This window comes from Symphalangus syndactylus, chromosome 18, assembly GCF_028878055.3.
Source record: "Symphalangus syndactylus isolate Jambi chromosome 18, NHGRI_mSymSyn1-v2.1_pri, whole genome shotgun sequence".
NCBI classification, from domain to species: Eukaryota; Metazoa; Chordata; class Mammalia; order Primates; family Hylobatidae; genus Symphalangus; species Symphalangus syndactylus.
This window is the reverse complement of record NC_072440.2, coordinates 30,095,874-30,111,595: the sequence shown is the minus strand read 5'-3', so window position 1 is coordinate 30,111,595 and position 15,722 is coordinate 30,095,874. Positions and strand designations below refer to the sequence as shown.

General features: G+C 44.0%; 1 protein-coding gene across 1 annotated transcript in view; it reads left to right on the top strand.

Annotated features, from left to right (window-relative positions):
* The first annotated feature begins 734 nt into the window (after nt 1-734).
* NAIP (NLR family apoptosis inhibitory protein) overlaps nt 735-15,722 on the top strand; it is a 40,831-nt gene continuing 25,843 nt past the window's right edge. Inside the window, 5 exon segments of the mRNA XM_055253462.2 lie at nt 735-1,959; nt 2,933-3,032; nt 11,706-11,787; nt 13,392-13,443; nt 13,715-13,834. Of these exon segments, the coding sequence (XP_055109437.2) occupies nt 1,392-1,959; nt 2,933-3,032; nt 11,706-11,787; nt 13,392-13,443; nt 13,715-13,834 (922 nt within the window). The 5' untranslated portion in view covers nt 735-1,391.

The window sequence follows — 15,722 nt, the reverse complement described above, 5'->3', positions numbered from 1 at the left end:
TCTATATATAAAGGGAGAGATTATATATGTATAGAAAGAGGTTATTTATATATATATATATATATATATATATATATATATATATATATATACACATATATATAAAGAGACACATATAGAGAGATGGGATCTTGCTATGTTGCCCAGGCTGGTCAAACTCCTGGCCTTAAGAAATCCTTCCACCTTGGCCTCCCAAAGCACTGGGATTACAGGCATGAGCCATCTCCCCTGGCGGTAATTTTTAGTTAAGAGGAAAATAGTTTATAAAATAAAACGTTTGAGGCCGGGCGCGGTGGCTCAAGCCTGTAATCCCAGCACTTTGGGAGGCCGAGGCGGGTGGATCACGAGGTCAGGAGATCGAGACCATCCTGGCTAACACGGTGAAACCCCGTCTCTACTAAAAAATACAAAAAAATTAGCCGGGCGTGCTGGCGGGCGCCTGTGGTCCCAGCTACTCGGGAGGCTGAGGCAGGAGAATGGCGTGAACCCAGGAGGTGGAGGTTGCGGTGAGCCGAGATCGCGCCACCGCACTCCAGCCTGGGGGACAGAGAAAGACTCCGTCTCAAAAAAAAAAAAAAAATAAAAAAAATAAAACGTTTGACACCCATAACCATAATTATAGTGGGGCATCTGCAGCTTTGGCACAGAGCACCGAGACTTTTTTTTTTTTTTTGATACGGAGCCTGGCTCTGTCGCCCAGGCTGGAGTGCAGTGGTGCGATCTCGGCTCACTGCAAGCTCTGCCTCCCGGATTCACGCCATTCTCCTGCCTCAGCCTCCTGAGTAGCTGGGACTACAGGCGCCCGCCACGGCGCCCGGCTAATTTTTTGTATTTTTAGTAGAGACAGAGTTTCACTGTGTTAGCCAGGATGTTCTCGATCTCCTGACCTCATGATCCACCCGCCTCGGCCTCCCAAAGTGCTGGGATTACAGGCGTGAGCCACCACGCCCGGCCAGAGCACCCAGACTTAAAACATGAACACAAAATAATGATTTTTTAAAACTGAGTGATTTGATCAAATTGTTGCTGCCAGGCTATACAATTTTGTCTACGTTTTTCTTTAATATAAATGTTAAGTATATGCTCATGTTACCACATTGTGTCCATAACTAATATCTGGAAAGTTTCGTGAATGGAGGCAGATTGGTGTCTGTCTTGTTGGTTGCTAGATCCCCAATGCCTAGCACTGTATCTGATATATAGTAGGTGCTTAGTAAATATTTGTCAATTAAGTAGATACTGATATTTCATAATTTTCCAACAATTTATCTTTTGTGTTGAAATTCCAGGCATTCCTTTAATTCCTGGTTTCTTCAGAAACAGTGGGAAATGCTCTTCTAAGAAAAATCTTACTATAAGGGATCAACCTGCTTTATTTCCCTTTTCAGAAAATGGCCACCCAGCAGAAAGCCTCTGACGAGAGAATCTCCCAGTTTGATCATGATTTGCTGCCAGAGCTCTCTGCTCTTCTGGGCCTAGATGCAGTTCAGTTCGTAAAGGAAATAGAAGAAGAGGAGCAGAAGGAGCGAGCAAAAATGCGGAAAGGCTACAACTCTCAAATGCGCAGTGAAGCAAAAAGGTTAAAGACTTTTGTGACTTACGAGCCGTACAGCTCATGGATACCGCAGGAGATGGCGGCCGCTGGGTTTTACTTCACTGGGGTAAAATCTGGGGTTCAGTGCTTCTGCTGCAGCCTAATCCTCTTTGGTGCCAGCCTCAGTAGACTCCCCATAGAAGACCACAAGAGGTTTCATCCAGATTGTGGGTTCCTTTTGAACAAGGATGTTGGTAACATTGCCAAGTACGACATCAGGGTGAAGAATCTGAAGAGCAGGCTGAGAGGAGGTAAAATGAGGTACCAAGAAGAGGAGGCTAGACTTGCATCCTTCAGGAACTGGCCATTTTATGTCCAAGGGATATCCCCTTGTGTGCTCTCAGAGGCTGGCTTTGTCTTTACAGGTACCTTGAAATTACTCTCTGAAGTGTTTCTCTGGCGTTTTAAGTTTAGGTTTCATTTTTCAATTGCTTTTGCAATATTTTGCTAAACTTTCTTCATTGGTTAAATGTGTTATATTAGGTATAAGGTCTAGTTTATTAAAATTCAACATCAGTATTTTTATTTTTGCTTCATTTTATATTTAGTACAGCCTGTGTTAATTTGCCAAATATATATAAAATAAGAAAGTTACTTCTCCTTAAACTTGGACCTTAGAAAATACTGGCTGTATTCTTAAGGCCTTGAAAAGATTAAATAACTCATGCGGTCATCCTGATCCCAGTCTCCTCACCCATCCTCCTTCTACTGCTCTTACATGGTCTTTCTTTGATTCTTCTCATTGCTGCAGTATTGGAGGGTTTTGTTTGTTTGTCCTAGCCCCGCCATAGGGGTTATGATATATAAATGAGAATTCTAACAATAACAACGATCATTTACTGAGTAGTGTACCTACTTTATGCTAGGCATAGAGTGAGTACTAATTCTTATCCAATGAATTTACCCCTTTCTCTCCCATTTCGCAGCTGAGTTCATGGAGGCTCAGAGACTTTAAGAAACATGCCAATGTTTCTACTGAAATGTCATGGCAAGGCTAAAACGTAGGTTTTCTAATTGCACATTACTCCAGCTGGTCCTGGTGTTAGTCGGCTTCCCTATCACTTTGACCCTGAGAGCTCAAAGAGCAACATACCAGCTCTGGGGGGCAGCTGGGGCAGGCTATTGAGTTACACAGCTTAGGGCTCTGTACCTGGAGCACAGCCGTGGTGGAGGGGCCCATTTTGGGTGGTGGGATTGAGGATGGAGACTCAGGCCAATGAGATCGGGAGTGCACAGGCACACTGGAGCATGTCTTGCTCCTGAACAAAACAATCAACTCTGTGTACATACCCTCTGGTGCCACTGCCAGGCAATCTAAATATTTTCCTTCATATACAGGTAAACAGGACACGGTACAGTGTTTTTCCTGTGGTGGATGTTTAGGAAATTGGGAAGAAGGAGATGATCCTTGGAAGGAACATGCCAAATGGTTCCCCAAGTAGGTAGATAATTTTTGCTTAAATTTGTCTTTCTTTTTTTTATCTTTAATATAGAATTTTTATTTTTTTATTATTTTTATTATTATACTTTAAGTTTTAGGGTACATGTGCACAATGTGCAGGTTTGTTACATATGTATACATGTGCCATGTAAGTGTGCTGCACCCATTAACTCATCATTTAGCATTAGGTATATCTCCTAATGCTATCCCTTCCCCAACCCCCCCTTTCGTTTTTATTTTGAGACAGTCTTGCTCTGCCACCCAGGCTGGAGTATAGTGGCATGACTTCAGTTTGGTGCAAATTCTGCCTCCCAGGTTCCGGTGATTCTCCTGCGTCAGCCTTCTGAGTAGCTGGGATTATAGGTGTGCACCACCAAGATGGGCTAATTTTTGTATTTTTAGTAAAGATGGGGTTTTGCCATGTTGCCCAGGCTGGTCTTGAGCTCCTGAGCTCAGGCAGTCCACCCACCTAGGCCTCTCAAAGTGCTAGGATTACAGGTGTGAGCCACTGTGCCTGGCTAAATTTTTCAGTTCTTTAAAAGACAAAATAAAAGACAAAAGAGCCACCTTTCTGGAGTAGCACCTTCAGTTTTGATGTTTCCCTACTCAAAATTGAACCACTCCAGGATTTATTCAAGCAGGAAAGGCCTAATTACATTGTGAAAAGTTTGAATTACAGAATTTTAAACAGTTTTTAAGTATTTAATTATCCCAAATACTAAGATATGTTTTGCCCAGTAGAAGTTTCATGATCTGCCTTAATTAATAAGTAAGGCTGGAAGTGGTGGCTCACACCTGTAACCCCAGCACTTTGGGAGGCCAAGGCAGGAAGATTGCTTGAAATCAGGAGTTCAAGACCAGCCTGGCATGTAGAGATGCTGTTTCTTTTTTTTTTTCTTTTTTTTTTTTTTTGAGACAGAGTCTTGCTGTGTCACCCAGGCTGGAGTGCAGTGGCGCGATCTCGGCTCACTGCAAGCTCCGCCTCCCGGGTTCAGGCCATTCTCCTGCCTCAGCCTCCCGAGGAGCTGGGACTACAGGCGCCCGCCAACACGCCCGGCTAATTTTTTGTATTTTTAGTAGAGACAGGGTTTCACCGTGTTAGCCAGGATGGTCTCGATCTCCTGACCTCGTGATCCGCCCGCCTCGGCCTCCCAAAGTGCTGGGATTACAGTAGAGATGCTGTTTCTACAAAAATAAAAAAAATTGGCCAGGCGCGGTGGCTCACACCTGTAATCCCAGCACTTTGGGAGGCTGAGGCAGGCGGATCCGAGGTCAGGAGATCGAGACCATCCTGGCTAACACGGTGAAACCCTGTCTCTACTAAAAATACAAAAAATTAGCCGGGAGTGGTGGCGGGCACCTGTAGTCCCAGCTACTCGGGAGGCTGAGGCAGGAGAATGGCGTGAACTTGGGAGGCAGAGCTTGCAGTGAGCCGAGATAGCACCACTGCACTCTGGCCTGGGCGACAGAGTGAGACTCTGTCTCAAAAAAAAAAAAAAAAATTAGCCAGGCATGGTGGTGTGTACCTGCAATCCTAGCTACTTGGGAGGCTGAGGCAGGAAGATTGCTAGAGCCCAGGTAGTCAAGTCTGCATTGATCAAGCCACTGTGCTCCAGCCTGGGTGACAGAGTGAGACTCTATCTCTAAAACTAATTAAAGAAATAAGTAATTTCTTTAATTACTTATTTAATTAAATAAGTAATTGGATAAATTGCTTATTTAAATAAGTATGGAAAAATAATTTCCATAGGGGTGGTGTAAAATGGTGTATGCTGGAAGGTAAAAAATATTTAAACATTATTACAAATGGTTTCATATACTGCTAAATATATACCAAATGAAAACATTGTATTTTTAAACCTCAGAGTTTTTATTACTGCAGTGGTCTTTAGTTCCTGGCTTAGAAAAGGAAGTACATTTTAATTATTTTTAATGCTATATTTACTAGTATTTTCTACATGACTTTCTTTGTTTCTACCAAATACAGATTCATTCCTTTAACAAGTTTTTAAACTTTCACTGTGTAAAATTTCATACAAAGATAGAATAGTGTAATAAATACTTGTCAACACATAGCCAAATCATATTTCTTTTTTTTTTTTTTTTTTTTTTTTTTTGAGACGGAGTCTCGCTCTGTCGCCCAGGCTGGAGTGCAGTGGCGCAATCTCGGCTCACTGCGAGCTCTGCCTCCCGGGTTCACGCCATTCTCCTGCCTCAGCCTCTCTGAGTAGCTGGGACTACAGGCGCCCGCCACCACGCCCAGCTAATTTTTTTTGTATTTTTCGTAGAGACGGGGTTTCACCGTAGTCTCGGTCTCCTGACCTCATGATCCGCCCGCCTCGGCCTCCCAAAGTGCTGGGATTACAAGCGTGAGCCACCGCGCCCGGCCCGCCAAATCATATTTCATCCATCTCCTAGCCACTTTTTTTCCTGGAAATAATAACAATAACTATATTTTTTATTTTATTATTTTATTTTATTTTATTTTATTTTATTTTATTTTATTTTATTTTATTTTATTTTATTTTATTTTATTTTATTTTATTTTATTTTATTTTATTTTATTTTATTTTATTTTATTTTTTGAGACGGAGTCTCACCCTGTTGCCCACTGGTGCGATCTTGTCTCACTGCAACCTCCACCTCTCAGATTCAAGTGATTCTTGTGCCTCAGCCTCCCGAGTAACTGACATTACAGGCATGCACCACCACACCTGGCTAATTTTTGTAATTTTAGTAGAGATGCGGTTTCACCATGTTGCCCAGGCTGGTCTGAAATTCCTGGCCTCAAGTGATCCACCCACCTTGGATTCCCAAAGTGCTAGGATTACAAGCATGAGCCACCTGCGTCTGACCAAGATTTGTTGTTTTTTTTTCTTTTCTTTTTTTCTTTTTTTTTTTTTTTTTTTTTTTTTGAGAGTGAGTTTTGCTCTGTTGCCCAGACTGGAGTTCAATGGTGCAATCTCAGCTCACTGCAACCTCTACCTCTCAGATTCAAGCAATCCTCCCACCTCAGCGTCCTGAGTAGCTGGGACCACAGGTGCCTACCACCATGCCCAGCTAACTTTCATATCTTTTATAGTGACAAGGTTTCACTTTATTGCCCAGGCTGGTCTGGAACTCCTGGTTCTACAAACTCCTGGGCTCAAGTGATTCTCCCATCTCAGCCTCCCAAAGTGCTGGGCTTACAGGCATGAGCCACTGTGCCCAGCCCCTTAAGATTTTTAATTTGTAGATTTCCTCTTTATCCATCTCTTTTTTCTTGTCACTTATTTGTTAAAGAAGCCATGTAATCTGTCCTGTAAAATTCCCTCTACTCTAGATTTGGCAGGATGTGTTCCTCTGGCATAGTCTAACATATTCCTCTACCTTCTGCATTTCCAGGAACCTGACACTTGGATCTAGCAGTTTGGTCAGGCTCAGATTCTATTTTCTTTCTTTTTTTTTTTTTTTTTCTGTGACAGTCTCACTCTGTTGCCCAGGCTTGAGTGCAGCGGTGCAATCTTGGCTCACTGCAACCTCTGCCTCCTGGGTTCAAAGCGATTTTCCTGCCTCATCCACCCAGGTCTGGGATTATAGGCGCACACCGCCACTCCTGGTTAGTTTTTGTATTTTTAGTAGAGACAGGGTTTCTCCATATTGGTGAGGTGGTCTCGAACTCCTGACCTCAGGCAGTCCACCTGCCTCGGCCTCCCAAAGTGCTGGGATTATAGGCATGAGCCACCGTGCCCAGCCTCAGATTCTATTTTCTTTAACAAATATTTGTCACACACCTACTACATGCAAAGTTGTTGGTTGGATGCTAAATTAACTACAAAACTGGACATAGTTATTTACATTTATAAGTCATCTTGCACATGGATAGCCATGCCCACAAAAGTGAATGGAGGCCCGGCACGGTGGCTCATGCCTGTAATCCCAGCACTTTGGGAGGCCAAGGCAGGCGGATCATTTGAGGTCAGTAGTTCAAGACCAGCCTGGCTAAGATGGTAAAACCCTGTCTCTATTAAAAATACAAAAATTGGCCAGGCATGGTGGCAGGCGCCTGTAATCCCAGCTACTTGGGAGGCTGAGGCAGGAGAATTGCTTGAGCCAGGGAGGCAGAGTTTGCAGTGAGCTGAGATCGCACCACTGCACTCCAGCCTGGTCAACAGAGCGAGACTCCATCTCAAAAAAAAAAAAAAAAAAAAAGGGCTGGGCGTGCCTGTGATCCCAGCACTTTGGGAGGCCAAGGCGGGCAAATCACTTGAGGCCAGGAGTTCATTCAAGTGATGAACTCTCCTCTCCCCTCTCCCCTCTCTCCTCTCCTGTCTCCCCTCTCCCCTGGCCAACATGGTGAAACCCCATCTCTACTAAAAATACAAAAATTAGCCGAGCGTGGTGGTGCGTGCCTGTAGTCCCAGCTACTCCGGAGGCTGAGGCAGGAAATTGCTTGAACCTGGGAGGCAGAGGTTGCAGTGAGCCAAGATCACTCCACTGCACTGCAGCCTGGGCAACAGAGTGAGACTCCATCTCAAAAGAAAAAAAAAGTGAATGGATATCTTTGATATGTTTTGATATGTTGTGTGGGAAAGCAATATGCACAATAAGTGCAGTGTGAGACTTTGAAAATGTTTAAAACCACTCAAACTATACATGGAGTTGCTTGAAAACATATAGAAAAACTTATGAAAATATGTAAACCAAACTGTAGATACTTCTGGATCTGGATTTGTCAGGGGGTGAAGTAGTGACTGATTTTCACATTTATTTTGTTCATTGCTGTCTTGTTTAAATTTTTGGAAACAAGTATATATTACTTTCATAGTTGAAAAGAAAGTGAGGAGATTGGGAGGGAGGAAGTAAACAAGGGAGGAGAGGAGAAAGGCAGGAAGAGGAGAGAGAGAAAGTTAGACAAGCAGATGAGATGGTTATGGGGACACATGAAGCTAGAATTGTGAAATCATTTGACAGTCACTCTGGCTCCCTGACGAATCATAACAGCCACCCAGGCAGTCCTTGTCCATGCTGACAGTGTACCATATATGCATATGTAACAGGGAACAGCAGCCCCAGCTGGAGCACAAGCCGCTGCTCGTGGGCACCTGTCTCAGCTCTGGCCTCAGCTCAGGCTTCACTTAGCCTCAGGGTCACTGTGTTTAGTGTCGCTGGGTTATACACTGGACAAGTACCAGTGGCACCATTCACACGTTATCACATTATCATGTAACTAGTACCTACTAGAGCCACACATCCTGTCTGGAGGGGCCTTCATATGCCTTCTCTAACATAGAATGGAGGGTAAGGTAATAAGCACAGGGAGGGGAGACAGCAGTCCAGCAACCACTCCTAGAGCAGGAAGGAGCTCAGGCCAGCAAACAAGGGCAGGGGGTAGTGCAGAGGCTTAGGAGATAGAGCCAGGCTTGAATCTGCTGCTACCTGACTACCAGACCCTAGACAAGTGACTGACCTTGTCTGAATCTCATATGTAAAATGCAGTGTCAACAACAAAAAAAATTAGAGAAAGATATCCCCAAATATGTCAAATTTATTCAGGAATAAGAAAAGAGGGTTATGATTTGGAATGCACTACGGTAAACCACAGGCACATGCAGTGAGGGAAGAGTAAAGGGAATTTTTCTTGGCAAAAGGCAGAAGTTCACATAAGCTGCTTAGAAACAGAGTTCATAGCTGGGCATGGTAGCTCATACGTGTAATCACAGCTATGTGGGAGGCTGAGGCGGGAGGGTCGTTGGAGGCCAGGAGTTTGAGACCAGCCTGGGCAATATGAAAAGGCTCCAGTTTCTTTAGAGAGGAGACAGGGGAGAGAAGAGAGAAGACAGGAGACAGGGGAGAGGGAAGAGGGGGGAGGAGAGAGGGCAGAAGAGAATTCCTTGGTTCTGAAGGCTCAAAGCCAGAGTTGTTGTGTGTTCATTGTTGGAGATGCCGTTCCTGGGCAGGTGTTCTTTTGATAGCATCTCATCTCGTCTTATCTTATCTGAATTGCTGCAGTCCAAAAGAATGTGCAGTGATAAACCTTGTCATAGAAATACATGCATACATGCAAGCAATGCAAAGCAGGAGATGCGTGACAGGCGTGAAGGGATTTCTTATGGGATTCTTAGAAAGTCTTTGGAACCGTTCCTATCTTGGACATGAAAGCCTGAACCCCACTCCTTCGTGCCTTCCCAGCCCTATTTTGTGTGCGTCTGACAAAGTGATTTCATCTTGGTATCTGCGACTTCCACAGCAGATAATAATGTACAGCTTGTCTGGTGGTTGTAAGGATGAGAAACAAAGTATGCGGATCAAATGCTTTGTAAAAATCACCATGTAAAATGTGAGGATGACAGATGACCAGCTGTTTGGCCTTTCATTTGTTTGTCATCATAAGCACATGGTCAGTCAATAAAATTTAAGAGCTGGAATTAGAGCAAGAATCCCCAAGTTTCTTGTTGGTTACTCTGTCTTTAGCTTTTTGGACTTCAGTTTGTTGCTTCTTTTTATAAACTATCAACAAAATGAGTATACCCTTACACTTTTTAAAATGTGGCACTCCATAAATGTAAGATGATTTTATGGTAATTTTTTAAGGTACTGAGTTCCTCCTCAATCCGTATAAATCATGAGGACAGGGAATCACCCCGTGCATTGTGTGCTATGTAGGTTATGTGCAGACTTAGGGCAATCCTTGGAAACATTTATACACCTGAAAACTGGGGACCCTGGCTGCCTACCACATAGAATCATGGCCCTGGGGAAATATGCAGATCATCTGATGGCATCCATGTTCTCCTGTGATTATAAGAGAACATGGCAAGGTTGGTCACATCCCCACTGGTGGAATAGTGGGTACTAATGCTTCAGCCTTTGGGTTCCCAGCCCATTCTTTGCTACAGCACCATAGAAAGAAAACTTAAATTTGAATCGGAGGGATTTTTTTTTTTTTTTTTTTTTGAGACAGAGTCTCTCTCTGTCGCCCAGGCTGGAGTGTAGTGGTACAATCATGACTCACTGCAAACTCTGCTTCCCAGGTTCAAGTGATCCTCCCGCCTCAGCCTCCCAAGTAGCTGGGATTACAGGCGCTTGCCACCATGCCTGGCTAATTTTTGTATTTTTAGTAGAGATGGGATTTCGCCACGTTGACCAGGCTGGTCTCGAACTCCCGGCCTCAAGTGATCCACCCGCCTCAGCCTCCAAAAGTGCTGGGACTACAGGCATGATCCCCCATGCCCAGCTGAATTGGAGGAATTTTTAAAAGTTAATTTTAAAACTGCTTCTCTTTTATGGGAAATGAATGTGTTTTTAAAATGGTATTCAATATTCTCTTTTTTAAAAAAATCAAAAATTATAAATTAACATCCATTACTTGTTTTGTTTTTGTTTTTGTTTTTTGAGATGGAGTCTTGCTCTGTTGCCCAGGCTGGAGTGCAGTGGCATGATTTCGGCCCACTGCAACCTCCACCTCCCAGGTTCAAGCGATTCTCCTGCCTCAGCCTCCCAAGTAGCTGGGATTACAGGTGCCCGCCACCACACCCAGCTAATTTTTGTACTTTTAGTAGAGACAGGGTTTCACCATCTTGGCCAGGCTGGTCTCGAACTCCTGACCTCGTGATCCACCTGCCTCGGCCTCCCAAAGTGCTGGGATTCCAGGCGTGAGCCATCATGCCTGGCCTAATAGCCATTACTTTTTAATGCATGGTAATTTTTTGCTCAGTAGATAAATATATTATTATTGTTATTTTAAAAAGATTTTTTGTATTTACTTTTTTTTTTTTTTTTTTTGAGACGGAGTCTCGCTCTGTCGCCCAGGCTGGAGTGCGGTGGCACAATCTCGGCTCACTGCAAGCTCCGCCTCCTGGGTTCACGCCATTCTCCTGCCTCAGCCTCTCTGAGTAGCTGGGACTACAGGCGCCCGCCACCACGCCCGGCTAATTTTTTTGTATTTTTAGTAGAGACGGGGTTTCACCGTGGTCTCGATCTCCTGACCTCGTGATCAGCCCGCCTCGGCCTCCCAAAGTGCTGGGATTACAAGCGTGAGCCACCGCGCCCGGCCTGTATTTACTTTTGAGACTGGGTCTCAGTCTGTTGCCCAGGCTGGAGTGCAGCAGCCTGATCATGGCTCAGTGCAGCCTCTACCTCCCTGGGCTCAGATGATCCTCCCCCTTCAGCGTCCCCAGTAGCTGGGACTACAGAGGTGTGGCACCATGCCAGGCTAATTTTTGTATTTTTTGTAGAGATGGGGTTTTGCCATGTTGCCCAGGCTAGTCTTGAACTCTTGGATGTGAGCCACTGCATCTGGCCTATTATTTTAAATATAGTTCTCTTTACTGACAGTAACTTTCATATAACCCCAGGGACTAGATTTAGTCACCACTGCTTAATTCCAAAAAGCAAAAGCTCCATCCTATATTTAATGTAAATCAGTCTCTTTGATTGTATTGTATATTTTAATAAAAAAGTTAACTTGAAGATTTAATTTTAAATACACATGTTGTCACTAATAGAAATGACAAATAATTATATGAGAATAATGGTAATTCTCCTAAGTTTTGTGGTAAATTTTTGGGCAATTTTATTGAAGTGTAATAAAATTCAACAATTCAATACGTTTTTATAAATGTTCATTGTGATATAGGACAGCCCTATCACAGTACTGGGGTAAATTTTAATTATATTCATTAATTACAGATGTGAATTTCTTCAAAGTAAGAAATCCTCAGAGGAAATTACCCAGTATATTCAAAGCTACAAGGGATTTGTTGACATAACGGTAATGTATAACAGCAATTTTTTCCTCAAGTTTTTGGATTACCTGTAAGTGTCTGACTCAGAAGGGCATAGGCATTCTTTTTATGTCATGGGTCTGATTTCTTTCTTCCTCTCTCCTTTCATTCTCCTGGCTCCCATCTTCAAAGTGTAAAATATCACATTCACTTGCTGACCTAGAGCCTTTTTCTTTTTCCAGGGCTGGCTTCTGAGGGGCTCTGCTTGCCTTCCTTATAGTCTTCCCCTTTATGAATGAAGCCACTTGCCCCAGCTTCCCTCTGCTGCCCCTACCTGCACGCTTGCTAAGATCTCCTGACCTAGGCGCTGTCACCCACAGTGGGCCGCAGAGCTGGCTCTTCCCAGTTGGCTAACTATCCTGAATCAGTAAAAATTTCCTAGTGGAGAGTGATGGGAAATCGAATCCAAACTGGCTTAAACAAAAATGAGAATTTAGTGATTAACATGACTTAGGAGACCAGAACTCTATAGAGAACATTGCCTGACAGTGGGGGAAGGAGAAGTGTTTGCTCAAAAAGAAATTGGGTACAGCTTTCCCAGAAGAATCAGTTGCTCAATATATAATACCCTGATGAATTTAGTTACCATTCTATGTCTCTTACTTCCTCATTCATCAAAGTACATCTGTGATATTTAAATGCAAGTCTGTTTTCAAGGTCAGTTTCTGGAAACAGTGACCCTGAGAAGGCTTCCTCCTGAGTATGCATAAACATTCACAGCTTGCATGCGTGCGTGTGTGTGTGCGTGTGTGTACGTTTGCTTGCACTGCATAAAAACAATTGCAACATCAACAGAAATAAAAATTAAAGGAATATTTCTCCTACGACTCTGCCGTTCCATCCAGTGAAACTCTTCATTCTGGGGTAAAGTTCCTTCAGTTCTTGTTCATAGATAGGTATATACTTCATAAGTCAAACAATCAGGCTGGGCACAGTAGCTCATGCCTATAATCCCAGCCCTTTGGGAGGCCGAGCTGGGCAGATCACTTGAGATCAGGTGTTCGAGACCAGCCTCAAGACCTCCAACATAGGCTGGGCACGGTGGCTCACGCCTGTAATCCCAGCACTTTGGGAGGCCGAGACGGATGGATCATGAGGTCAGGAGATCGAGACCATCCTGGCTAACACGGCGAAAACCCATCTCTACTAAAAATACAAAAAAAAAAATTAGCCAGGCATGGTGGCAGGCGCCTGTGGTCCCACCTCTGCCTACTCGGGAGGCTGAGGCAGGAGAATGGCGTTAACCTGGGAGGCGGAGCTTGTAGTGAGCCAAGGTCGGGCCACTGCACTCCAGCCTGGATGACAGAGCGAGACTCTGTTTCAAAAAAAAAAAAAAAAGACCTCCAACATCGTGTCTGTCTCTACTAAAAATACAAAAAAAAAAAAAATTAGCCAGGTGTGGTGGCACATGCCTGTACTAGTCGGGAGGCCGAGGCAGGAGAATCACTTGAACCCAGGAGGTGGAGGTTGCAGTGAGATGAGAACGTGCCACTGCACTTCAGCCTGGGCAACAGAGTGAGACTCTGCCTCAAAAAAAAAAAAAAAAAAAAAAAAAAAGACTATCAACAATTTGAATTTTAATTTCCCTCAGGGAGAACATTTTGTGAATTCCTGGGTCCAGAGAGAATTACCTATGGCATCGGGTAAAAACTCAAACATTTTCCAAATGCTTTGCTTGTTTATTTCTTCTTTTGATTTTTTTGTCCCTATCTCTTTTTTGTCTTTTTTTTTCTCCCGTTTATTTTGAAGTAAACTCTAGACATCATTCCATCTGTAACTGTGAAGGGACAACTTGAATACTGATACTTGCAATATCAAAGCCTACTGGTCTCTTTAATTTGTTCAGCAGCAATAAAGATATAGAAAAAAAAAAGACTAAAGCCTGCTGGTCTCACCCTGTGCTTTTTATTCAAGCTTATTGCAATGACAGCATCTTTGCTTACGAAGAACTACGGCTGGACTCTTTTAAGGACTGGCCCCGGGAATCAGCTGTGGGAGTTGCAGCACTGGCCAAAGCAGGTCTTTTCTACACAGGTTAGTCAGTAGGTTGTGCCCACTTGTTTGCTTGACCTTTAATTCCCACATAGATTTTATGCTCCTGGGCTTGCGTTTAGCTACACTCAGCAATGTCCACTAGCTTCTGCATTTCTTTTTCTTTTTTTTTTCCCCCTTGGAGACAGAGTTGCCCAGGCTGGAATGCAGTGGCACGATCTTGGCTCACCGCAACCTCCGCCTCCCGGGTTCAAGAGATTCTCCTGCTTCAGCCTCTGGAGTAGCTGCAACCACAGGCGCCTGCCACCATGCCTGGCTACTTTTCTGTATTTTTAGTAGAGACAGGGTTTCACTGTGCTAGTCAGAATGTTCTCGATCTCCTGATCTCGTGATCAGCCCGCCTCGGCCTCCCAAATGCTGGGATTACAGGTGTGAGCCATTGCGCCAGGCCTCTCTTCAGCATTTCTTATAGATCCATTTTCTTTTCTTTCTATTTTTTTTGAGACATGGTCACCCAGGCTGGAGGGCAGTGGCGAGATCATGGCTCACTGCAGCCTCAACCTCCTGGGCTCAAGTAATCCTCCTGTCTTGGCCTCCCAAAATGCTGGGATTACAGGTGTGAGCCACTGTACCTGGCATAGATCTCTTTTCTTTCCTGCATCATACATCCTCTCCCAGTTTTCTACTCCTCCCTTAGGTGGTAAACCTTTAAATTTGAAACTTTAAGGTCTGGACTAACAATGAATACAAGTATTCTATTTGTGATAATTATCATGTCTTTTCTTTCTACACGTTACTCTCCTCACCTCTTGTCCCCTGACAAAGTGCTCCTAGAAACTGTCACAGGACGCTTCTGCTTATATTTCTTTAATCAGAACTTAGTTGGATGGGCCGGGCACGGTGGCTGACGCCTGTAATCCCGGCACTTTGGGAGGCCGAGGTGAGTGGATCACCTGAGGTCAGGAGTTTGAGACCAGCCTGGCCAATATGGTGAAACTCCGTCTCTACTAAAAATACAAAGAATTAGCCAGGCATGGTGGCGGGTGGCTGTAATCCCAGCTACTTGGGAGGGTGAGGCAGGAGAATCGCTTGAACCTGGGATGTGGAGGTTGCAGTGAGTCAAGATCATGCTATTGCACTCCAGCCTGGGCAACAAGAGTGAAACTCTGTCTCAATAATAATAATAATAATAATAATAATTTAGTCAGATGACCATACCTAGCTGTAAGAGGAGCTGGGAAACCTAATCTTTTTCCTGGGTGACAATGTGCCCAGCTAAATATTGGGATTTCTATTAGTATGGAAGGATTTGAGATAATAGGAACATGGATAGCAATCTTTGCCACATTCTGCCTGCAGGAGAAAATCAGGAAACTCACTTTCATGATTCCTAAACATGCAGGGTCTTCCACCAGATTGTGGCATTTTCTCTTTAGCTGCTGGTCATTAGGAAGCACCTCTGCAATCTATAAATGATGGGCTGGTTCCTGTCAGCTAAATCTCTGCCTGAAATACAAGATGATCAGGGAAAGGTTCCTAGGTACCTTGCTGGTCTTGCTCAGACCAAACACATGCATAAGTTACAGTGGAGGTTAATGCAGATCTTTAACTGAGAGATCAAGAAGCTGTCACAAATATCATAGAGCAATACAGAGAAGCAGAATATAGTTGTCACTCTACCTAACAGACATACGCCATTGGAAAAAAAAAATCTGACTGCCTCACAATCTTAAGCCTTTGGAAAGAGTGTTTGCCATTTCTCCCTACTCTACTGTGTCTTCCTCCTGTCAGCCTTCTGCAAGACCCCTCTGACCAGTGTGCTCCCCCTCTTCCTTTCCAATCCTCCACCACTCCACACAAATCCTAATCATCTCTGACCCTTTTCAGATCTTGCAAGCTCTGGGATCTCATATTTCTGGGAGGCTTTCCT